Source organism: Sus scrofa, chromosome 14, assembly GCF_054392235.1.
Source record: "Sus scrofa isolate SSC_HxYL_T2T_F1_AM1 chromosome 14, Sscrofa_HxYL_maternal_Yorkshire_Landrace_v2.0, whole genome shotgun sequence".
NCBI classification, from domain to species: domain Eukaryota; kingdom Metazoa; phylum Chordata; class Mammalia; order Artiodactyla; family Suidae; genus Sus; species Sus scrofa.
In genome coordinates this window covers 163960206-163984649 of record NC_139396.1, presented here as the reverse complement: position 1 = coordinate 163984649, position 24444 = coordinate 163960206, and the positions used below count along the sequence as shown (strand labels likewise).

General features: G+C 58.8%; 2 protein-coding genes across 20 annotated transcripts; both read right to left on the bottom strand.

Moving 5' to 3' along the window:
- Nucleotides 1-125: 125 nt before the first annotated feature.
- Nucleotides 126-12141, bottom strand: MTG1 (mitochondrial ribosome associated GTPase 1). Of its 18 annotated transcripts, none has more exons than XM_084997674.1 (11): nt 11848-12141; nt 10912-10976; nt 8781-8885; nt 6328-6408; nt 5787-6071; nt 5537-5627; nt 3859-3920; nt 3373-3469; nt 2999-3080; nt 737-849; nt 126-548 (listed from the first exon to the last, which is right to left on the bottom strand). In XM_084997674.1, exons 1-11 carry the CDS (start codon nt 12107-12109, stop codon nt 415-417), a joined length of 1377 nt encoding a protein of 458 aa, XP_084853800.1. In that variant the 5' UTR covers nt 12110-12141; the 3' UTR covers nt 126-414. The 18 variants fall into 18 exon arrangements, with proteins under 18 accessions (XP_084853800.1, XP_084853801.1, XP_005671644.1 ...); XM_084997675.1 differs by having other exon boundaries at nt 5787-5843; XM_005671587.4 differs by having other exon boundaries at nt 5432-5627; nt 8781-8970; nt 10838-10976; nt 11998-12141.
- A 2651-nt stretch (nt 12142-14792) lies between these two features.
- PAOX (polyamine oxidase) lies at nt 14793-23873 on the bottom strand. 2 transcript variants are annotated; one of them, XR_002338879.2, is made up of 7 exons: nt 23645-23873; nt 22651-23137; nt 21740-21939; nt 19653-19905; nt 17555-17667; nt 16894-17128; nt 14793-15135 (listed from the first exon to the last, which is right to left on the bottom strand). XR_002338879.2 is itself a non-coding variant. In XM_021073958.2 (7 exons), the coding sequence occupies exons 1-7, from the start codon at nt 23826-23828 to the stop codon at nt 14992-14994; spliced, it is 1539 nt and encodes a 512-aa protein (XP_020929617.1). In that variant the 5' UTR covers nt 23829-23873; the 3' UTR covers nt 14793-14991. The 2 variants fall into 2 exon arrangements, 1 of the variants encoding a protein (XP_020929617.1); XM_021073958.2 differs by having other exon boundaries at nt 16894-17051.
- Nucleotides 23874-24444: the final 571 nt, after the last annotated feature.

Here is a 24444-nt window from a genome sequence, read left to right as displayed (position 1 = left end):
ATTGCAGGACCCAGGCCACTGTGTCTGGAACTAACACAAGATCCTCCGGCGTAAGCGGTTCGGGTCGCATTTTTCCCTGAGAAGAGCCTCAACACAGGGGCCCAGGGAGGTACGGAGGTGCACGATGAAGGGGCCGACCGCAGAGACGGGCCTTTAATTTAAAATTCCACAATTACAGGCTACAGTTTCAACTCCTGAGAAACAGCAGCTCTCCCTGAACGTGAGTGAGCGTCCTCCCCCGGCCGGGCAGGCAGGGACGTCCAGGGCCGAGGCGCGGTCTCTGTCACCAGGCGTTGGCCGGGCTGTGCAGCAGAGACGCGAGCGCACAGTGACCAGCGAGGAACTGGCGGACGGGGGCTCCTGGGCGACAAGCCCGTAGCCGTGGAGCCGAGGGCAGGGGTGACGCCCTCAGGGTCAGGGCTCCACCGAGGGGACGCCCTGCAGGATGTCGCGGTCCAGCATCACGGGGCCCAGCGCGCCGCTGCGGAAGGCCCGCAGGAAGTCCCTGGCGGCCGCGGGGTAGTTGGGCTGGACGACGTTCACGTCACCTGGGGAGGCAGGAGGGCAGGTGAGCAGGGAGCCCCGCGTGGGGCCCAGCCCGCCCGCCTCAGGGGCATCCGGGTGGGTGTCTGTGCCGCTCATCCACAAAGAACCCTTGGAGGGCAGCACGGCCCCCTCGCCCCCAGAGCCTGGACAAGCGCCCTGAGCCCTCAGCCCAGCCCGGGGCCTGTCTCACCCGTGCCGGTCAGCACCTTCACCTTCTGCGTCTTCCTCAGCCGCACGGCCACCTGCTTCAGCACGCTCGTGATGTCGTCGCAGGCCTGGCCCAGGCCGTAGTGCTGCACGTACCTGCCAGGCAGGCAGTCAGCCGGCGGGAGCCAGGGCGGCCGGCACGGTCACACCTGCTCCCCGACCTCCCCGCGTGGGCCTGGGTGACCCAGCTCCGCCGCTGCAGCCCTGGGCACAGCAGCCGGACGGCTGTGCCCACGGGCGTCGTCCCCTCCACCCCTGAGCGGCCCGGGCCCGGGTCAGCAGCCCAGCCGAGTGTGTGCTGCCGAGGCAAGCCAGTCGCACGTCCAGACAGGCAAGGGGGAGGGAGAGGCTGGACGGGCCCTCGGGCCGAGTGCCTGGACCGCACGAGCAGCAAAGCCCCCGGCTCGGGGAACGACAGGCCAAAGGCACACGGGTCCACAATCAGAGTTCCAAGAGCAGCAGCTCCACGGGCCCCTCTGTGCCCAGGAGCCCGAGAGGCCCTGGGGAAGCCTCCCGCCCACACGTGCCCGAGCCCCGCCTCCTGCAGAAAATGGGGACAAATGGCGCCAGCCAGACCCTGGGGGACAGAGTCCCCCTGCGCCGAATGGCTACAAATCATCAGAATTTGTAAAAGGCACAACCCGAGCCATGGGGGCGCGAGGAGCTCTAAACGCAGCAACAAGAGAAAAACACACCAGGGCCTGCAATCAGAAACTGCTCAGAACTTAACAAAGACACGTCGTCAAAGCAGCCAGAGGGGCGTAAACACAGGGAACAAACAGCAGGCAGGGAGCGTCACTGCAGCGGCTCAGGTCACTGCTGTGGCGTGGGTTCAGTTCCCAGCCTGGGAACCAGCGTGTGCCATGGACTGGGCCAGAAACACCAGACTTCTCTGCAGGACTGAGGACCGCTGTCCATCTGGAATTCTGCACACAGGGTGGCAGCCTCCACAGATGAAGGTGAAACACACACATCTTCAGCCGAGCAGCAGGCCTGCATGCCAGTCAGTGACAGAGGCGATCCCTGGACAGAAGATACCCCGAGGAAAAGCCAGCCCCCACACACAACGAGGAGCAGGGAGGTGAGGCCGAGAGCGGATGGTGGCACCGAGCCTGCACTTGGCCTCCCCGTACAAAGAAAACGTGGCAGCATGTCTGCTACGTAGAAGCAAAATGTGTGACAAGGACGCAGCCCAAAGCTGAGGACGAGGAGGGCGAGGTATCGCCTGAGATGCGCTCCAAAGCCTAAAGCAGCCTCCTGCCTGGTTACAGGTGACGAACTACCAAAGGGGCATCCTAAGAAGTTCCCGATTCATCTAAGAAAGGCTGAAGAGAAAGAGCGGGCGACGGGAAGGACAGACGGGCCTACAGCAAGATGCCAAGTGCAACCCTAACGGCAGCGAGCACACCGGGTGCCGACGGTCTGGATGCTACAATAAACGCAGAAAGGGCCAGACTGGGCACAAAGCAAGGCCCACCTACAGGCAGCCGATAAACACATTTTAAGTGTGAAGACATATGCTCAGCGTAAGGCGACAGGAAAGCTGAACGCACGAGGCAGAGTTCAGAGCAGAGAATATTCTAAGAATAAAGAAGGCCAGGTCCTCGAGTCCCCAGGAGAAGCCTACAACCTCCTGCAGGGTTCTGCGCCCAACAGCAGAGCCTGGAAGCAGAAGCAGCTCCTGCCAGGGCTGCCGACAAGACACAGATCCTGGGGCGGGGCCTCCTCCCCGGGACAGTACAGGCAGGAGCAGAGTCTGCAGAGCGCAGACACGGGAGAGATCCAGGCGCGAGAGTCCAGATGAAAGAAAAGGCAGAGCGAGGACGAGAAAGTCAGTGAAACCAAGAGCTGGTTCTGTGGGAAAAATCAGGGACTGACGACCTCAAGGTGACCAAGGACACCCTGGGCCCGGGGCCACCGGCGCTCACACTGCCCTCGGCAGTGGAGGAGCAGAAGGATGCGCCCTCAGCAGGGAGCAGGGTTAGAACGCGGAGGACTCCCGGAACAAAGCCGGGCAGGGAGCTGGCTCTGCTCCTGTGAAACGCTCAGGGACGACAGCGAGCAGCGCTGTCAACGCAGCACAAGAACCACAAGAACCGGGGGTTTCTGGGTGGGCACCGGATTCACAGATGTACCCGCACGGCAGAGTCTCAGATCCCACACTCTGGTGACAGGCAGGCTGCCGGCCGGCGCCCCGTTACATGCGGCGAAGGCGGGAGAGGAAGGCCCCACATCGCGCACTCACCCCAGGAGCTGGTGCCTGTTGAGGGTGTAGAGGAGGTAGTCGGCCAGGGTCTCCTCCCCCACCAGGTGGTCCAGCACGGTTCCTGGGAACAGGCAGCCGAGGGTGAGCGGTGGGCGCACCGGTGGGTCGCTGGGGAAGCCTGCTGAGGCTGCCAGACCTGGCCTCCCAGCCCCACCTGTCAAATGGGAAGAGGACACCCCCTCCAGGGCTGGCCGAGGGTTCTGCTGGGCTCGGAGGGTGCCAGGGCATCCGCTGTGGACCAGGACCATTGGCACTGCCCGAGATGTCCTGTGCCACAGCTCTGCATGGTTCTGCAGCAGCCTGGCCAAGGCTGGCCCAGCCCACCCGGCCTGGGGTCTGGGGGCCCGGCTCACCACACAGGGCCAGCTTCAGGCCCGTCTCCACGTTCTGGATCCGAGGAGCCAGCACCCCGGGGGTGTCCAGCAGGAACATCAGCGGCCGCTCGCACACCTGTGGGCACAGAGGGGCTCAGGTAGCTGTGTGAGAAGCCTCGAGCAGCCCCTCCTGCCAGGCCATCGGCTGGGCCCCGGGAACCTGCCCGCCAGGTGTTGTCACTGCCACCGAGCTCTTGGCTTTCCCAGAGGACCCCACCCCACGTGACGTGGAGAACGAGCGACAGCAGGGGCCCAGGGTCTTCTTTGCAGGAGGAAGTGAAGGTACTTCAGGAGCACGGGCTCGCCTGACCACCCCCCGCCCCGGCCCCGCCCCGCCCCCCAGCGGCCCTCAAGCCGGGGCTGCAGCCCCGGACCTGCTTCCTCCTCTCTAAGAGGGAGACACGTGCCCTCCCCCAGGCTGGCGTGAGGACGGACAGCGCGGAGGGAAGGGGCGGCGAGGCCCACCTGAACTCTGGACATCACAGCCCTGGTGATCCCAGGCTCGCCGCCCACCTTGGTGGCTTTTCCTGCAGGACGGGAGGGGGGTGTCAGTGTCGATTCAATACAAAGGCAGATAAGCCACGAATGAGCCACAAGACATGTGCAAAGCAAGGAGGGCCGAGGCCAGACCCTCGCTCTCATCCCGAGCCTGGGCCGCCCCAGGTCCAGCTCAGGGTGGTCCAGGCAGACTGTCCGCCCTCTGCCGGATCCACGCAGACGTAAAGGGACACGCATCCCTCGGTGCAGATGGACACACCAAGTGTGGTCCGTGCACACGGCTTATTTTTCATCCTCCGGAGGGAAGGAAACTGTGCCTCGTGCCGCACACGGAGGGACCCTCAGAGTGGCCTCGGTGAGACAAGCCTGACCCAGCAGGCCAGCCCTGGGGAACTGGGGCTCCAAGGCACCCAAAGCCTCACAACACAAAGTGGAGAGTGGGGCCAGGGCTGGGAGGCAAGTTACTATCCACCCTGCAGCTTCCATCTGAGAGAATGGAAACGTCTACACAGAAGGCGTGACGCCTGCGTGGCACATGCCCTCAATGCCAACGATGTTTCGGTTTTTGTCTTTGTTCTAGGGCTGCACCTGCCGCATGTGGAGGTTCCCAGGCAAGGGGTCCAATCAGAGCTACAGCCCGGCCTACACCAGAGTCACAGCAACGCGGGATCCAAGCCACATCTACGACCTACACCACAACTCACAGCAAGGCCTGATCCTTAACCTGCTAAGCAAGGCCAGGGATTAAACTCGCGTCCTTGGAGTTCCCATTGTGGCATAGCGGAAATGGATCCAACTCACAGCCATGAGGTTGTGGGTTCAATTCCTGGCCTCGCTTAGGATCCAGCATTGCCGTGAGCTGTGGTGTAGGTCGCAGACGTGTCTTGGATCCTGCGTTGCTGTGGCCGTGGCATGGGCCAGCAGCTGCAAGCTCCAATTCAGCCCCTAACCTGGGAACCTCCGTATGCCGCAGGTGTGGCCCTAAAAAGCAAAAATCAGAAAAACAAAACAGCAAAAATCCTCCTTATGGATACGAGTCAAGTTCACTACCACTGAGCCACAATGGGAACTCCACCAATGATGATTTTTAAAGCCACGATTAAAGAAAAATAAACAAAAGAACAGACGACTGTAACGGCAAATCCAAGTGGCGCAAAACCGCCAGAGAAATGACGGTTTAGCACAGCCCTGTCTTCAGGCTGGTGCACGAAGGACGAGCGCACGCAGAAAACGAGCCCACACAGACTCGGTGCTGAACGATCACACGCCGGGGGAGAGCGAAGGCCGGGTGAGGGGTGCCGGCAGCCGAGGACAGGCATGGAGGACGCGGCCCTGGGGCTCCTTCCCCAGCCTCCAGCCCAGCCGCTCGCCCCACGCACACGACGTGCCTTGAGCGCCGTGGGTCAGAGACAGAGACGTGAGAAGACAAGACGGCCCGCGTCTAGGACAGTCATCTTACGCACTGAACATTGTAACTAAGCATTTAATTTTAAAGGGAGAGCAGCTGAGCGTGGAATGTATGAAGGAAGGGCTGTCTCACCGGCAGCCTGCACAGCAGGCCGGCGGCTGGATCCTCCCGATGATGGAGACCCCGGCGGCAGGGGCCTGGGCTGAGCGCGCCACCGCCGTGCCCCTGGGGAAGTACCTTTCCTGAGGTGCTGCCTCCGGAGGGCGTTGATGAGCGAGGACTTGCCCACGTTGGGGACTCCGATGACCATGATGCAGTACTCCACGCTCTGCCGGCGCAAGGGCGGGGCTCAGGCCAGCTGGGCAGGAGGGCAGGCCCCGCACCGAGGCCGCCCACCCCACCTGCCGAGAACCAAGGGCCGCTGGGGGACCGCCTACCCGCCCACCGCGGCCCACCGCGGCCCAGCAGCTGGGCCCTGCCCACCAACCTCTCCTCGGTGATAGCGGCAGCTGCTCCCGACCAGTTCCGTGACCTTCGGGATGATCTGCAACCAGTCAACCGCCGGAGGACGCTGTCCTGTAAGGCCAGCCCCCCTTCGCGTCCAAGGTGGACGCCTCAGCATCCAGAACCAGACAGCTCGGCTCCAAGCACATCCCCGATTCGGGCTGCACGAGCGTCGGGGGTGCCCTTCCCTCCACCAGGACCGGGCAGGAGAGCCCCCAGAGGGAGGCAGCTCTGATGGCCACCACTTTCTAACAGCGACGCACAGCAGCTGGTGAAATTCTCAAATCACCCGGAAGAAACCAGGCAGGCGGCCCCAGATCCCCGCCTCAGCCTGCCTCTCCTCCCTCCGGCATCGCCGTCCAGGGCCCGGGCTGCTCTTGGCACCGGCAGGTGCGTGTGCCCGGAACCCGAGTGGATACGGGCTGGATCCAGAACCCTGCTTCTTACAGAAGCACAGAGTGGTTCAAGGTTCTCTTTAAGGAATTGATGCAGACGCTTTAGAGCACAAAACAGGAAAAACCTACCTGCTTGATATTTTCATCCTTTACACAGTTGGTAAAAATGACATTTTTTAGGCCTTCTCTTTCTAAATGTTGCATAATTTTCTGAAAGAGACGAGACACTTCCGTTTTAAACACGAAATGAAACGGGGGCTGTGTGATGCGCTCGCGGGCCCAGGGCCACTGCAGCAGGGCCTCCGGGCAGCAGAGCACCACGGATGGCGCAGGCTGTTTGAGGGGCCATCGGAGGGCGGCCTGGCCCCAGGGTGGCCCTGAGCAGCCAGCTCCATGTGAGCACCAGGGGAAGGAGGCCAAACCAGGTCACTCAGTCACCACAGACTGAAACGCCACAGGCGTGGCCTTCTTTAGCACTGCCACTGCCCGTGCGTTCTGGCGGGCTGAGCTCCACTTAAAGCCAGGTTTGAACCCAATCCAATTACAGGGTAGGTGGAATATAGTTTAAAAGCCTAAGGGGAGGAGTTCTTCGTGGCGCAGTGGGTTAAGGGTCCGGCAGTGTCCCTACAGTGGCTTGGGCCACTGCTGTGGCGCAGGTTGGATCCTTGGCTGGGGAACTTCCAACATGCCACAGGCGTGGCCCAAAAGGAAACAAAGCTCAAAAGTAAATTGAGGTTACTATCAATTTACTGCCTTAAATAGGACTCGTGTTTTTAAAACCAACACCGTACTGTCTGATCTGCGACCCATTTACCACAAGGAAGTCATTTATTAATTCCGTTAGTTTTACTTTATTTGTGAGGACGATGTAGAGCAAGGCACAGGCCATCGCAAAGACACACGAGAAGCCACACTTCAAGTGTGTCGTTCGCACAGGACGCCCCACCTCTCCACAGAGGCAGACACGGAGGCCAGGCTGGGGGCTTCTCCTCCCCTCTCCGCCCCAACCCTTGGCCACAGCCCCTGAGAGGAGGGCAAACACTCCAGCTGCCACCCACCAGGACACCCCATGTCCCCATGTTAGGTCACCTAATGTGCCCAGCGTTCCACAAAAATGAGCATTTCGGAGCAGAAGCAATCGGTGGATAAGACCTGAGTCTCAACTCATTGGAACAACTGCAAGCTTGTGACGCTGAGGACGCCGCCCGCGGGGTGAGACCCGTGGTGCTTCTCAGGAGGCTCACGGCCGGCAGGACGGACTCAAAGGAGCAGGTGTGTAGCCTGCGCGGCCAGGTGGATGCTGACAGGAAGTGCCTTGTTCTTGGATCTCAACAGACAAAGACTCCGGCTTCAGCACTTGCGTTTTCCTGGAAACCTCATGGTACAGGCCTGTGGCTGGGATTGAAATACCTCCACACGCCACGGCCCACTAAGAACCTAACAATGCATTCCTGCTGCTGCGAGAGGAAAAGCTCCACGGTAACAATTTGTAAGGACAAAAAAAGCTTGAAATCAAGATTCTGACACCTGTCTACGAAGGATCTGACAAGAGCAAGAAAAGCAGACAGGGAGTTCCCGTTGTGGTGCCATGGTTAACGAATCCGACGAGGAACCATGAGGTTGCGGGTTCGATCCCTGGCCTCGCTCAGTGCGTTAAAGATCTGGCATTGCCATGAGCTGTGGTGTAGGTTGCAGACGCGGCTCGGATCCCACGTTGCTGTGGCTGTGGTGTAGGCCGGCAGCTACAGCTCCAATTAGACCCCTAGCCTGGGAACCTCCATATGTCGCGGGAGGCGGCCCTGGAAAAGGCAAAAAGACAAAAAAAGAAAAGAAAAGAAAAGAAAAGCAGAGCGGAACATCCTACAAGCAAGGCGTCCCAAGCCCACGTGCTTCTCTTCCTCGGGGAAAACGGCCACTGTCCATCTGGCGTGGCCTGGAGCAGCCCCTTCGCTGCCTGGGCCTCCTGCCTTCTAGCTGCCACACCCCTGAGCAGAAGGCAGCCCACGGGCCAGGGCAGAAACTGACCAGCGAGGACACCCAGGGGGCAACTGCAGCCGTGTCAGGTCTCCCCGCCCGCACTCTCCAGGGTGACGGCCACTAGCCTCATGAGGCAATTGAATCAAGAGTAAATGGAGTTCCCGCCGTGGCTCAGTGGTTAACGAATCTGACTAGAAACCATGAGGTTGCGGGTTCGATCCCCCGCCTTGCTCAGTGGGTTGAGGATCCGGCGTTGCGTGAGCTGTGGTGTAGGTTGCAGACATGGCACGGATCCCTCGTTGCTATGGCTGTGGAATAGGCTGGCAGCTACAGCTCCGATTCGACCTCTAGCCTGGGAACCTCCATATGCCATGGGCGCGGCCCCAGATAAGGCAAAAAAAGACGAAAAAAAAAAGAGTGAATGAACATGAAATAACACATGGACATCGGTTCTACAGCAGCAGCCGTGTTCCAAGTGCTCACAGCCTCGAGTCCGACGGCCACCAGGCAGGGCACGACCTGGTCACCTCCTCTGGGAGGCACAGGTCCGGATTCATTTGGATCATAAATTAAGTGAGATACCCCCACAGAGCAAAGGGCGTTACCTGCTGCTCCTTCAGATCCGCCAGGTCCATCTTGTTGAGGACTAGCAAGTGCGGCTTAAGCCCAAGAGTTTCCTGAAACAGAGGGTTTCGGCCCGAAAGTGGGATGTGGCAAAATTAAGGCAAAATCCCTTCCCAGCTGCTTCCTGTGGACCAGAGGCAGAGGACAGGCAAGGCAGTGGCCCTCGCGTGGCTTCAGCAGGAACAACAGATGGTGGCAAAAACAAAAAACAAAGCTCGGTGGAAGGTTTTACGACCAGATCGTTTAGTTGCTAAGGTTCAAAATGATCTGATGACTCAAAAGGAATGCCTGCTCTCAAGCCCTGCCTGATACCATCTCAAACCACCACTGCCACCCTCTGCAGACCCCGTGGAGACCCCCAGCCAGGGGCCCTTGGGGCTCACTGAAGGGTCCTGTCTCCATGACACCCACACAGACAAGCAGGCAGGGAGCACTCAGCTCCAACCTGGTGCTTGTCTCCTACGTGTCCAGCTGTGACATTCCCAAGCTCTGGGTCCTGGCACCCAGTTAAGCCCCTATGTCCCCACCCATACACTAAAGGGACGTCCCGTGTATAGCACTACTCTCAGAGGTTAATCAAAGGCCTCCTGAATCTCACGGGGCCACCCTGGGTGAGAAATTAGAACATCTAGACACCAAAAGGAGGAGAAGTGGCCTCTCATCACGGGACATGGGACAGTAATTGCAGGCTTCATTGCTTACAATAGTCAGACATATAACTGCCAGTAAAGCCTTCGGACTGGCCTGAGATCTCCCAGGAATGGATATATTCAGCCTAAGGTAGAGAAACTCAATACCTTTCACAGAAATTCCAACAAGCCTTTGAAATGGCTCCTCACCCTCGACCCAACCAACACCTTCGTCATGTGAGGAGAATCTGAGTGTGTAACTCAAACAGATACAACAAAAGCAGGTCTGAAGAGACTACGCATCACGAACGGGGCCATTGCTTGCGGCCAGTTCATGCCTCAGGCGCAGCCTGGTTGGCAGGAACACTGTAACTGAGGTTTCGTATCCCGATGGAGAACCCTGCTGCTGGCCTGGGTCGGAAGGCTTGGCCTGCCAGGCGGAAGTCTGAGACAAACGATGCTACCTGTGTGTCACTGGGCAGCTTCCGATGGACTGGCCTGGAAAGGGGCGCCGATATTGGTATTTACAAAATCCTCCTGGGGAATTCTCGTGTGTAACTGAGAACTGAGAACCGTGGCTTCCGAGGCCAATAACCATGACAGGTGACACTGCAGGTCACCTGCAGTACTGATGGGACCAGAGCAAAGGACCCGCAGAGACTGATGGCAACAAGGCAATGATGCTTCCTACTGTGTCTCCAGCGCTGCCTGACTCAGGAGGGTCTCCCCACCACAGTTCTGCACCCAATTTCGGTGTGGTTGGGGGGTTCCCCCCACCACCAGGTGGCTGTCCCACTCTTAAACCCAATTCTGACCACCTACCTGGAGATGCCATTTCCTCCCACGGGTTAAGGGCTCAGGGCTGCCACCATCCCCCACTTTGGACACCAGTTACAAGTCCAGGTTGTCACCTGTCACTTCTGACCAAATGACTAGATCAGGGGTTCCCACAACCCCTTCCTTGGTTTCTAGCCAAATTAGTTTGCTAGAAGGGCTCAAGAATTAAAAGACGTACCTTACTAGATTAGACTTATTATAATAGGACCTAACTCAGGAACAGTCAGATGGAAGGGGTGGGGACATGGGGAGGGCACTCAGAGACTCCAAGCTGTCCACGTGTCACTCTCCCTGCATCTCCACCCAGGCGCCAACCTGCATCCAGGACCTGACTCGTCAGGGGTTTACGGCAGCTTCATCTTGTAGGCCCGACAGAAGGAATCACTGGCCTTTGGTGAGTGAACTCGATCAGCAGCCCCTCTCCCTGCCCTGAGGTCAGGGGGTGAGAATCGAAGTTCTAACCCTCCCACCTCAGGCTGGCTCCCCCCGCAACCAGCTCCCCCTCTAGGATGACCTAGGATCTTCTCAAAATCACCTCATTAACATAAGAAAAGACACTCTATGCTCCTCACTTGGGAAATCCTTGAGTTTTAAGAGCTCTGGGCCAGAACAGGACAAAGGCAATGTCACAACCACCAAAGGATATCCGGGCGTCGTGGACCTCGAGGATACAGTCCACCAGCTTTAGGCTGCTCTGCATCTTCCTCAGCCCTGGGAAAGAGAAAGAGGACGCTTAAGGGAGGCATGGCCTTTTAACACCAGTAGAGGAATTAAGTCGAACTGTCAACAATGACACATCAGGAATTCCCGTCATGGCTCAGTGGTTAAAGAACACAACTAGTATCCATGAGGACGTGGGCTCGATCCCTGGCCTCGATCAGTGGGTTAAGGATCCAGCGTTGCCCTAAGCTGTGGCCTAGGCCAGCAGCTACAGCTCCAATTCGACCCCTAGCCTGGGAACCTCATATGCCACAGCTGCGGCTCTAAAAAGACAAAAAAAAAAAAAAAAAAAAAAAGAATGACACGCCATCATAAACGACCTAAAAAGAATACATCTCGGTGCAGTGCTCTAAGAAACAATAACTTATAACTATTTGCTGAGCACCTCCTTCAAATTCAACCCTAGGGGCTCGGGGGCAGGGGGAGAGCTGCTCAGGTCCGGACCTGAGGGGCAGCTGCACATCACAGGGTGGGGCCAGAGCCTGTCCGCCTCCACCGCTTCCACAAGTGGGCGACGCTGGGTGCAGTATTTAAGCTCTGCGCGGAGCGCTCAGCACCGAGCCCTGCAGAGCAGGCGCGCCGGGAATCACGCACAACGCACACACTAAACCGCAGAAGGAGCGGGCAATCCGACACGGTGAGACCGGCTGGACCCCTGCCAAACGTCTTCCTGGGGCCAAATTCTGACAAATGAACGGAAAGGTATTCCCAGAGGGATTTAGGTAGAGGACAACAACGACTCGACCTAAGTCTCAAAGGTGTTGGGTGATTAAAAAGCTGACTACAACTTCGAAAGTGCCTTCGCACCCCTACTTCATTTAGTTCTCAAAATGTTCAGGAAATTACATCTTTAAGCGCATACTTGGGAACCGAAGCTTCGGGAACCGAGCGGCAGAAGGGCCTTGCCGGGCACCAGGCACCAGGTCCCCGCAACCCCCGCCCGCCCCGCTCCAGGGAGATCCACGAAGAGCCGGGTAGACGGTGCGGCCCGCAGCGGCCCGCCAGACCTTACCCTTGGCCATGTGGCCTGGGAACCAGCGCGCCACGTCGCGACCGCCCACGGGAAAGCTCTCCCGAAAGGCGGCCCGGCCGGCGGCGCACAGCGCGCGCGGGGTCAACTGCATGGCGCCGCGGACCGCTCCCGGCGACGGACTCCTCCGGCCGGCCCGAGACCCGGCACAAGCGTTCCGGGCTCCAAGCTTCCGGGGGCGGCCCGCGCGTGCGCACAGCGCTGCCGCCGGCGGAGGGCGGAGCTCGGGGGCGGGCTCCGAGCCAGGCGTGGGCTTGTGGGATGCCGGGAGGTTTTAGGGGTCTTGAGCTCAATAACATTCCTTAAATTAAAACTTCCTCGGTCGGGGAGTTCTGTTGTGGCCAGCGGAAACGAATCCAACTAGTGTCCACGAGGATGCGGGTTCTATCCGTGGCCTCGCTCAATGGGTGGGGGATCCGGTGTTGCCTTGAGCTGTGCTGTAGGTCGAAGTTGCGGCTCGGTCCCTCGTTGCTGTGGCTGTGGCGGTGGCATAGGCTGGCAGCTACAGCTCCGATTGGCTGCCTAGCCTGGGAACTTCCATAGGCTGCAGGTGCAGCCCTAAAGAGCAAAACAAACAAAAAAAAAACGCTCCTAGTTCTTCCTTAAGCCTATGCTAAGTAACAAAATTTAGCAGTCTGCTGTCAATGTTTGGTTCCTTTTACAAACTTGGTTAAAATTTTTCAGATTTTTAAACTTATAAAGGAGTATTCTCTTTCCTTTTCAAGTACTTTGGGCTTTAATGTTACAAACCTTTCGTAAATGCCAACTGCAGTTCTGCTAAATTAGGCCTGTGAATGCTCAATGCCTGTTATTCTCTTCCCTGTTCCAATGCTCCATATCAATGTGGTTGGCTTTTAACTTTCAGTTGGAAGTCTGAGCAGTTACTTGACTGCATTTTGTTACAAGAATACCACACGAATGGAATCTCTAAAACCACCACCCAAAATTCCAAAGATGCTCAGATTATCAGCACGAGGATGTTATTACGGTCATTTTGAAGTCCCTAAACCTTCTCGTACTCAGGGCTAACCTGTCCTGGGGTGGAGACCATCCCTCTGACCTAGAGAGCACCTGACTCAGGAACCCTTGGATGCCAACAACACAGACTCTGTGCCGAGAGAAGCTACCCTCGTTCATGGTCCTAGGACCAAAGAACTGAAAAAAACCCTGCTGGAGTTCCCGCTGTGGCTCAGAGGAAATTAATCTGACTGGGATGCGGTTTCAATCCCTGGCCTCATTCAGTGGTCAGGGATCCAGTGCTGCCATGAGCTGTGGTGTAGGTCACAGATGCAGCTTGGATCCCACATTGCTGTGGCTGTGGCGTAGGCTGGCAGCTGTAGCTCCAATTTGACTCCTAGCTTGGGAACTTCCATATGCCTTGGGTGTGGCCCTAAAAAGAAAAAAGAAATAGAAATTTTAAAAAACCCTGCTGAGGGAGCTCCCGTCGTGGCGCAGTGGTTAACAAATCCGACTAGGAACCATAAGGTTTCGGGTTCGGTCCCTGCCCTTGCTCAGTGGGTTAACGATCCGGCGTTGCCATGAGCTGTGGTGTAGGTTGCAGACTGGCGGCTCGGATCCCATGTTGCTGTGGCTCTGGCATAGGCCAGTGGCTACAGCTCCGATTCAACCCCTAGCCTGGGAACCTTCATATGCCACAGGAGTGGCCCAAAGAAATAGCAAAAAGACAAAAAAAAAAAGAAAGAAAAAAAAAAAACCTCTGCTGAATTCTGGATTCCTCTCACAACTGTCTGACCGGTAGGTGCCTCAAACAAGATAACTCCAGGGACACAAAGCAGCAGACACACGACTTCTGAGGTCAGAGGGCGTTTTGACCTAAGACGAGTTGATAAGGTGCCAGGCTGGAGCACTGCTATGGTCCAGTAGGCACCACGGCCAAGAATCTGGCCTCCTGAAGCTGGAGAGGAGCCCAGAGGCCTTTCTCCAGGCACACATATGCTCCTCAGTCAGCAGGACACAGACTGCAGCTTGAGGTCTGAGGAGGGACAGGAGCCACTGACCTCAAGGTGGGTACCAGGCCAGTGAGCCCCATGCCTGCCATGTGCAGTTTCAAGTCTCTGCGGCTCCTGCACCTCCCGCCAACTGTACTGCCTCCCTGAGGTCCTAGAAAGAGGCCCAAGCTCTGCCCTGGCATTGCCTGCCTCACCTCGAGGCCTCTGTCCTCTCCTCAGCTGAGATGAGAGCCATGCAACCCATCCCCTGGGACGCTTTGAGGACACAGTGAGGCAAGATGGGGGCAGCATCCGGGCCCCCCACACCCCCCACTGCCCAGCACACCCCATCATGCTTACGGGGCAGCATCCAGGCCCCCCCACACCCCCACACCCCCCAGTGCACCCCATCATGCTTACGGGGCAGCATCCAGGCCCCCACACCCCCACACCCCCCAGCGCACCCCATCATGCTTACCCCAACACCGCCCAGGGCACCCTGCTCCTCTGCACCCTCAGGCCTCACTGTTCACTTCCTCCTTCTGCCCTCAATTTAGAACAGGGTACCCCCCACCCCGAGGGGCAGCCAGTGCCTGATGGAAGTGTCTATGGATGAACAAAGGGCGGTCTGTGGGCTGCATCACCACCCGCCCTGAGGACTCAGAGCCCCGGGCATCGCCCCCAGGGTAAGAGGCAAGCACAGGGTGGTGGTGGGGGGGGCAGGTCATGCTGGGGGCACAGGGCCCTGCAGTGACCGGGGCCTGGGGCGGAACGAGGACAGAGCGAGCCTGCCGCAGCTCCAAGGCACAAGGATGACTGGACACGGGGTGCGTTTCCACACTTTATGCTCCGCCAGGCCCATCAGTGGCATCCGGTGTCTCCAGGAAGACTTCGCGATCAGCCCTGGCTGTACTGCAGCGACCTGACCCCTGTGACACTGACACCCCAAATTCCAACCCAGCTGAACCTGTCCGTCAGAGGAAAGGGTGGTGCCAGCCTCCCCGGGACCAGGGGGGCAGAGCCAGGCTCAAAGCCTGGGCCCGGGCCGCTGTGCCTGCAGGTCCCACAGACTGATGAGCCGGTCGGCCTCCCTCCAGCCGGACAGCAGAGCCCCGTGCGTGGTGGAGTAAAATGTCCGGTGTGTGGCTTCCCCCGCAAACAGCACCTGGAGCTGCAAAGAAGGGTGGGCTCAGGGCGGGTGCCAGCGCACGGCCACAACGTCACGCCCCTCCCACCCAGCTGCAGAGCCGGCTTTGGTCCTCCTGCACCCTGCATCCTGATGTGACAAGGAGACAAGGGCAGCACCACAGCGGCTGCCCCAGAAAAGAGCAACAGCAGTGAAGACCCCTCAGACAGCAGGCACGGCTGGACTCCAGCATGACCATGAAACGGAAAACTCATCAGACTGTTCGGGAGACAACACTGAGAACACTGCCCAAAACACAGAGCAGAAAATGAAGAGAAGGCGTTCCCACTGTGGCATGGCGGGTTAAGAACCCAATATAATGTCCACGAGCCTGTGGGTTCGATCCCTGGCCTTGCTCAGGGGATTAAGGATCCAGCATGGCCATGAGCTGCAGCATAGAGCACAGATGCAGCTCAGATCTGGTGTTGCCATGGCTGTGGTGTAGGTTGCAGAAACAGCTTGGATCCTGCATTGCCTGGCTGTGGGATAGGCCTGCGGCTGCAGTTCTAATTGGACCCCTGGCCTGGGAACTTCCATATACTGCACATGCAGCCCTAAAAAGAAAAAGAAAAAAGAAAAAAAAAAACCACAAAAACCCCCCACTACATTGCTATCATTAATAAAATCACTGCAAAAGAAAACCAAAGGAAATTAGGAGGGAAAAGAGAAAATTCAAGGGCCAGCTCAGAAGTCCACCATCCAAACGACAGAAATCCAGAAAAAGAGGAAATTAAAATAGAAAACTGATGAGGAGTTCCCACTGTGGCGGAGTGGGTAAATGGTCCGGCTTCTTGCTGTGGAGATGCTACGTCAATCCCCGGGCCCAGCGCAGTGGATTAAGGATCCAGCACTGCTGCAGCCGTGAGGTAGGTCAAAGCTCCAGCTTGGATTCGATCCCTGGCCCAGGAAGTTCCATATGCCACAGAGATGGCCAAAAAAGGAAAGAAACAAAAACAAAACAAAAATGATAATTCAAGAAAATCCTTTGGCTGTGGCATAGGCGGCGGCCACGGCTCCAGTTCTCCCCCTGGCCTGGGAACCTCCCTATGCCATGGGTGCGGTCCCAAAAAGACAAAGAGACCGAAAAAAAAAAAAAAAAAAAAGAAAAAGAAAAATGAAAGTCCCAGCCCTGCCGATGGAGAACATCCTCGAAGCCCTGAGGGTGTGGCTTCCAGCTCGCGCGTGGCCCGCCCGGCGTGTGCTTCTACACGGCTCTGAATTCTCGGACACTCCTCATAGGAAAGGGGTCTATCCGGCTCCAGGAATTGGATGGGCTTCCGACGGCGAGGAACTTCCATGTGCCACGGGTACGGCACAAAAAAGACAAAATAGTAATAATAATAATGAATGATGGGAAAGAATCTGAGAAAGAATGTGTGCATAACTGAACTACTCTTCTGTACACCTGAAACTAACACAACATTGTAAATTAACTGTAGTTCAATTTTTTAAAAAATTCTTTAGGTAGTAGCGTGAGCCCGTCATTTACAGATCAGAATCTGCCAGAACAGTTTGGGAAGGGGGCGGCGGAGGGCCCCCCACCACAGTGCTATATTTTGTTCCTATTTTATTTTGTTAGCCGGCCCGTAGAATCTTCTGATGTGTTAAGCTACGTGTAGATATAATTCTGATAAAAATAACACATTTAAAGTTACCCTTGGTTTCAAAAAGAAAGTGGACTCTGAGTCACAGGGTCCCTTGCACCCAGCAGCCCCCGCCCTGGCAGGGCCCTGGGCGTCCTACCTGGGCCCCCTTGCCATCCGCAGGGAGGGGCTGAGCCAGCAGGTCCAAGTCGTCCCCGGAGCTGCCCACGGCCACGTAGCTGTAGGAACCCCGGGTGTACGGGGCACTGTGCCAGCGAGACCTCAGCACACTCCTGGGCGCGGGGAGCCGAGGGTTCCCTGAACCAGAGACGAGCACGTTAACCCGCATCCCGCCGGAATGGCCCGAGGAGCCTCTCGCGTTCCAGACCGAGCAGCTGGACGTGGGAGAAACGGCGTGGGAGGAAAAGCGAGGCCCAGAGAGTGTGGCCAGGCGGCTCCCGCCCTCCGCTCACAACTTGTCTAGAAAACCCGTGTCTGCCGCCAAGCGCTCAATGGGCCCCAACACAGACCCCCGTGGGATCAGTGGGGATGTCAGCAGCTGTGACTGGTGCTATGCGCCCACCACCGCTGTCTGCCGGGGCCCAACACCCTGTCTGTAAAGCTCTGGGTGGGGACAACCGCACAGATGCCCGTCCGGGCAGATTTTACAAGAGCGGAGTCATCGCAGACCCTCCGAGACGAGATCGCGGGAAGTCCCTGGAGGTTCAGAGCTGAACCCGGCCCCTCGCTGGTGGGAGGTGTGGTTCCCGTCACAGACCGGCCACCGGGGTGGGAGCAGCAGCGGCCCTCTGGGTCAGTACCTGTCACCCTGCGGAGCACCTGGGTGAGAGACAGGAGCACGTCCTCATCCGACAGCGTCTCCATGAACTCGGACTCCAGCCCGGCGATGAAGCCGCAGAGCACGTGGCAGGCCCTGCGCGGACAGGAGCAGTGCTGGCACCAGCCCCCTGCCGCCACCCGCGGCCTCCCCTCGGGCCAGCGGCTCCGGCAGTGTGGCCGCAGACACCCCGGGACCTCGGCCCGGCGTCTGCAAGGCCAGCACGCTGGGCTGCTTCCCCTGCCGTGTCTCAGGAGCGCTGGCGGGCAGGGCGCCCCCAGCAGAGTCAGGGCCTCGCACAAGTCTAGGGCGGAGCCGGTGGTGTCCCCACCGGCCACCTGTGGGAAAACGCCCCGTCGACGGACGGTGTCCCCGAGAGGCAGCAGGTCACTAATCAGATCAAGCCCTGACCCGGAGTGCATGTCTTCCTAACACCCCGTGTGGGAGCCAGAGGGGACCTGGCACAGCCCGCGGACCCCGAAAAGGCTGCCGGAAACCGCCGCTTCTTCTCTCAAGAGAACGGGGGACAGACAAACTGGTATTCGGGCATGGGTATCTGGCAGACACTTTTTTTTTTTTTTTTTTTGCTTTTTAGGGCCGCACCCGCAACATATGGAGGTTCCCAGGCCAGACTAGGGGTCGAACCAGAGCTACAGCTGCCGGCGACAGCCACAACCACAGCCACGTCAGATCCAAGCAGCGTCTGCAATCTATACCACAGCTCACATCAAAGCCAGATCTTTAACCCACTAACCCACTGAGCAAGGCCAGGGATAGGACCTGCAACCTCATGGCTCCTAGTCGGATTGGCTTCCACTGCGCCATGACCAGAATTCCTACAATTTATTTTTCTTTCTTTTTTTTTTTTTTTTTTTGGCTATACCCACTGCATACAAAAGTTCCATGGCCAGGGATCAAACTCTCACCACAGCAGTAACCTGAGTCACAAGAGTGACAACGCCAGATCCTTAACCCACTGAGCCACCAGGGAATTCCAAGATACTCTATAACCTTTTTTTTTTTTTTTTTTTGTCTTTGTTGCCATTTCTTGGGCCACTCCCGAAACATATGGAGGTTCCCAGGCTAGGGGTCTAATCAGAGATGTAGCTGCCGGCCTACGCCACAGCCACAGCAACTCGGGATCCGAGTCACGTCTGAGATCTACACCATAGCTCACGGCAACACCGGATCCTTAACCCACTGAGCAAGGCCAGGGATCAAACCCGCAACCTCATGGTTCCTAATCGGATTCGTTAACCACTGAGCCACGACGGGAACTCCTCTATAACCTTTAAGAGTCTGAGAAGAGCGTCCTAAAACCACCGCGTGGGAGCCACTGCCTTGGGCCATGGGGTGTCCCACGAAGGCACCCACGGTTCCCGGGACCATCCTCCCCACTGACATCCAGAGCCCAGAGCAGGTGGCCAAGCCAGGCACTGCTCACTTCCCACAGGCTGGAGGAGCCACACACCCTGCTCCTGTGGCTGTCAGGGATGAGCCGTGCTGGCGGGCGCCTGGGCCTCCCTCTTGCCCTGACCCTCCACGCTGACAACGGGTCTCCACCCGGCCACGCCTCTGAGTGGAAACCTGGAGTCACATCTGCCAGCTGAGCACAAGACGCTGCACAGGCATCTTGCCGGAAACATCGCTCTCCTCCCCAGACCACCCAGGTCTCCGTCTGACTCAGCACCAAGCGCCTCCTCACTTGTGCTGTGCGGCTGGCCAAACAATCTAGCGGGTGTGTCTGTTACAGCAATCACAGACACACCCGCGCTTCACATTTCTTCTGTGACTACACGGCCCCACTTTCTGAGGATTTCAGCAAGTACCTTCTTACCGGCTGAACCTGCCTCTCAGCTCCGGGGCGCTCCCAGCCCCGGTGACGCAAACAAGCTGCACTGGGCAGGCCTCCGCCTGCCCCACGGGCTGGCCCAGCACCCGCCCCAGCGCCTTAGGGGGCCCTGGGATCCCCACCCATTCACCCCCTCCAGAAGCACCCTACAGGAAACCGACACAGTGCTGGAGCCCGTGCAGGGGGCACAGCCAAGGCTTCCTCGGAGAGACTCGAGATGCGCACATACCCAGAGGCAGGCAGGACCCAGAAGCCAATAAGCTTCTTGAACCAGGCGTCCTGCAGCTCAGGGGCGACGTCTTCCAGGGGAGACAGGTCCTCCCACACGACCTGGATGCGCTCGCAGCCTGGCTCCCAGAAGGGCTCTTCAAACTCCAGGAAGATTTTATTGTTGGTCCCAAAGCCTATTTTCCTGATGGCTTCGACCTTCTCAGGGGGCAGGGGTGGCTCAAAGAAGGTGTCCAGATGTCCTTTAAGAAAACCTGGAATCATAAGAGGACTTATACCGCGTGACCCTCTTCTGCTGGAAGCGACAGCACCAGACGTGCCCCAACCCCGTCAGAGGAGGGAGAGAAAGAGGCATCTGGGACCCAGGCGGGCTGGCCGCCGGGGCTCCAGGCCTCGGAGGCCAGCACTGTGGTGCAGGGACACGACAGGGCCCCTGCACACCTGGCCAGGCAGGGACAGAGCTCACTCCTGGGCCTTCTGCCTCTCAGCCTGCCCAGGATTCGTTTGGAGGAGCAGTGAAATCTACAGGCTTTATCCAGAAGCTACATGAAAACTAACTGTGTTGTGATGACGGCTGTACAACTATAAACATAATAAAATTCATTGAATTAAAAAAAAAGAATCGGTGCTGAGCCCAAAGCCAAACCACAAGGGGACGAAACTCACAGCACAAGCCCATCTTGCAGGCCCGTAAGAAAAGGACAATCAACCCACCAGGAAACTAGACACCGGCTGTGAGGGTCCAGGAGAGGGCCAGCCGCCCGCAGCCACCCCCTCTCTGGGCAGACCTTCAGCCTGGCAGTTCCTGCTGCTGGAATCAATCCTGCACTTATAGCCCCGAGCGTGTTCAAACACACACACACACACTGCGTGCGAGAGAACACCTGGCAACAACCCAAACTGCCATCAATATCGTCACGACACCTCCATGGAGAAGACACGGGGCAGCTGTAAAAACAAACATGACAGGTGCCTGGCCCTGTGAACAACGGCGCCACAGCCGCAGTGACGCCCCTGCTGCCAGCAGCAGCCTCGTGAGCATGCGCACAGCCGTGCGGGAATGGGGCCACCCGTGGGAAAGAACGAAGGCCAGGCTGGACCTGTCGGCGCTGATCCAGAGACCACGCAGCAGCAGAACCATGTTACCACGTCTGGTGTGGTTCCGTCGTGGGAAAAAGGAGCTGCACATTAAACAAGCTTACCTACACCCAGGACCCTCTGCGGGGACCCACAGGCCATGGGGGGTGGGGCCGTGACTCCCGCCTTCATCTTTTATTTTTATTTTTTTTAGGACCGCACTCCCAGCATATGGAGGTTCCCAGGCTAGGGGATGAATTGGAGCTGTAGCCTCCGGCCTACACCACAGCCACAGCAACGCGGGATCTGAGCCACGTCTGTGACCACAGCTCACAGCAACGCCAGATCCTTAACCCACTGAGTGAGGCCAGGGATCGAACCTGTGTCTCATCAACGCTAGTCAGATTCATTCATCCATCCCCGAGCCCCGACGGGAACTCCCTGCCTTCACCTTACCTCTGCTCTGGCACCTGCTGGCTTTGTGAACTTGGGCAGTGAAGTGACTTGTGTCTGTTTGCATATGTCATTCAGGGGATGGGGCAGGTGTGTCCCAGGAGGAGCGAATGAGCTGAGCAGCCCAACCTGCTTTCAGCCACCTCCACCTTCTACCAGACAGCCAGCTCCCACGCCAAGACTCCATCTAAAGCATCGGGTCTGGATTGCACAGGATTACACAGGACTCCTTCCTCAATTACCCCCCAGACCTAGACTTGATGCCTGGCCTTCGCCCTTCCCACCTCTAAGCAAGTGGCCTGGCGAGCCTCCGGAGGCTCCCGACCTTTCCATAAACTACCTCCAAAAAGAGCAAGACACCCACTGATCCGCGTTTTCTTTGTGAGACGGAATTCCAAAGCACTCGACTGCTACAAAGCACAACAGAGGAACTCCACCCAAAATTCAGAATGAAAACATGGGTTTACAAAACGCCCCAGAGCCAGAGAGCCTGGAGAAAGCCAGAGGGGGGCCCTGGGACGGGAACTGGAGGACGCTGCCGGGCAGGGGGGGCTTTACCCAAGGGCACAGTGACGATGACGTGATGCGCTGGGAAGCAGCCTCCATCCTCACACTCCACCAGCACTGGAAACGCCTCCCCAGGAGCAGAGGCTTCCTGGAAGGACCCGTTCCAGCGAATGGTCTTCACGGGCTTGTCGAAAACCATCACGTCCGTGGGCAAGGAGGCCGCCATGCGGTCCGTGAGTCCTTGGTAGCCCCTGGGAGAGAGAGGTGTGGCCTGCTTAGGACCAGGCCTGGAGATGAGTCTCTGCAACAAGCCCTCCAAGCTCACACCAGGTCAGAGCTGCAGGGGCTCTGGCGCGGCCCGAGGGCTCGGCTCAGCCCCGGAGGGGGGCAGGGAGAGAGGGGTCTCGCGCCTCCAGGTCCCCCAGAGGGTCAAGTGGGCGAAGGGATGCAAAGCGGGCCGGGTCACGGTGGAGAACAGGTCCCTCCTCGGCTGGCCTGGGCCCCAGGTCTGGGTCGACTGAGTCACCGTGCCCACCCTCAGCCCCTGTGCAGGAGCCTTGGGGCCACAGGCCCAGAGGTGGCACCAGAGTAAGTCCAGCAGGACAGTCCTGGAGAGTCTTGTGAGTGCTGGTGGGGGAGCAGCTCCCCCGACACCGCCTGCCTGAGGCTGAAGCCTCCACACAGCGCTTACACGCACGCAGGAGGCCACCTAAACGTGGGAGGACAAAGCACCAGAAGATTCCAAGATATGTTTCCTTCTTTTACCCATTTTTTCTTGAAAATAAGTTTCTTTTTCATGAATCAGCAAAACAGGGACATAAATGACCAATCTCTGAAACAGGAAGACAAACAGCTCCCTGTACTTCCCACCCAGCCCCTTCTACCCAAAGACTGACTGAGTTACAGGGAGGGGGGCCCTGGGGGCGTGGAGGGCTGTCCAGGTGCGTGGAGCCTGCACATACCCAGGAAAGGTGCAGTCCAGCCCAGGCAGCACTGTGTACTCTCCAAAAGGCGCGAGGGCCACCAGGTCCATGCTGTGGGTACCACTGACACAGCACTCCACGTTGAAGAGGTTGTTCAGGATGGCCAGCTTGAGCATCTTGGTCCCCTCACCCTCTGCCCAGCTGGCCACGTGCTCCCGGATCTGCTTCTTGAGGTACTCCCCAACGCTGGGCGCCGGGGCCTCGGCCGAGTGCAGGAACTCCCTGGTCTGGTCTATGAGGCTGTAGAACAGACTGGACATCTCCGCCACCAGCTCAAGGCTCACGCTTCCCCCGGAGCTGGTGTAGGTCACAGAAGGCAGGCCCACGTGACCCCCGGTCTCCACCAGCTGGTTCTCCTCGGACAACTCCTTCTCCCCCAGCAGCCCATACCTGGCAGCCAGCTGGAAGACGGGGTTGCTCTGGGAGGGCCCATGGATCCAGTGAGCACCTACCTCCACCACACCACCTGGGAGAGGGCAAGAGATGCCACCTCGAGGCTCCCTCCCCCAGCCCTTCTCAAGTACCACACCAGCTCTGCCCTTCCCAACATGCTCTGAAAATCAGCCAAAGGGCCACACGGTCCCTAAGGACAACGGACTCTCCAGGCAGACCCCCAAGAGGTAGGGGCTGGCCTGCACCTGCCTTGGGAGAACACCTGGAGGTAGTGCCTATGGGGGAACGAAGGCCACAGGGGGAGCTCCCTGCAGGGACAGAACCAGAGTAACTGCGTAGAGCCCTGGGCCCCGTTCGCCCCTGCTCAATGACGGCAGCTGAGTTTCGGGACCACTGAACTTTGGCTAATTAAGGGAGGCGCGGCGAGGATTCCATCACGGGGCTAGATAACGGTTCCGGGTCGCATAACCCTGGAAGCAGGCCCAGCCAGGAGACGGCAGAGCTCCCGCAGCACCGAGTGGGTTCCGGGAAGGGGTTCCGGGAAGGAGTTCCGGGAAGGAGCTCCGGGGCAGGCTGTTACCGAAGCTGCGCTCCGAGCGGATGCGGCCACCGGCACGGGCTGTGGCCTCCAGAACCCGCAGGGACGGCAAGGCGGAGCAGCAGCAGAGCCTCTGCGCCGCTCCCAGCCCGGCGATGCCGCCGCCCACCACCAACACCCGCGGACCGCGGCCTGGGGCCTCTGCCTGATGGCCACTCGACTCCATCGCGCCGTCCCGGGGAGTTCCCGCGCTGCCCAGCCGCTCCGACGTGCCGGGAGCAGGGAAGACACGTGAGGCGGGCGGAGGACGCGGGGCGGGAGCGCAGGGCGGGGCCAGAAGTGGGTGGGGCGCGCGGCTGGGGCGGAAGGCGGGGCTGGAGGTGGAGCTAGGGCGCGGGGCGGGTAGGAAGGCGGGGCTGCGGGTGGAGCTACGGGCGCGAGGCGGGGCCAGAGGAGGAACTGGACTCGGGGCGGGGCCCGAGGTGGAAGAGGGCGCGAGGCCGGGCGGAAGGCCGGTCGCGAATTGGAGTTTAGGGCTGCGGGGCGGAGCCAGAGGAGGAAAGGGATTAGGGGCGGGGCGGACGGCGGGGCCAAAGGTGGGGCTAGGAGCCCCGGGAAGGCCAGGCTCCCGATCCTCCCCACTCGGCTTACACCTGCGGCTCGGCCAGGGGCTGTCCCTGGAGGTCTGGCCCAGTGCCTGGTTAGGTGGTGGAGGGCCGTCCGAGAAGGAGAGGGCGAGCGTGGAGGGATCAGTTTTGTAACCCCTGCTGCCCAACGGTGTGGACCAGCATCCCACCGAGGGACAATGGGGCGGCCGGGTAGCGAGGCGACTCATGTCTCCT

Coding starts and splice junctions, on each gene's coding strand:
- MTG1 (XM_084997674.1), bottom strand. CDS start 12,109: ATGCAGTTGACCCCGCGCGCGCTGTGCGCCGCCGGCCGGGCCGCCTTT. Junction 6,409..8,780: donor CGGATCTGAAGGAGCAGCAG/GTAACGCCCTTT, acceptor CGTCTCTTTCAG/AAAATTATGCAACATTTAGA. Junction 3,921..5,536: donor GAGGCAGCACCTCAGGAAAG/GTACTTCCCCAG, acceptor CCCGTCCTGCAG/GAAAAGCCACCAAGGTGGGC.
- PAOX (XM_021073958.2), bottom strand. CDS start 23,828: ATGGAGTCGAGTGGCCATCAGGCAGAGGCCCCAGGCCGCGGTCCGCGG. Junction 21,940..22,650: donor CTGGACTGCACCTTTCCTGG/GTATGTGCAGGC, acceptor TCTCTCTCCCAG/GGGCTACCAAGGACTCACGG. Junction 19,906..21,739: donor CATCGTCACTGTGCCCTTGG/GTAAAGCCCCCC, acceptor TTATGATTCCAG/GTTTTCTTAAAGGACATCTG.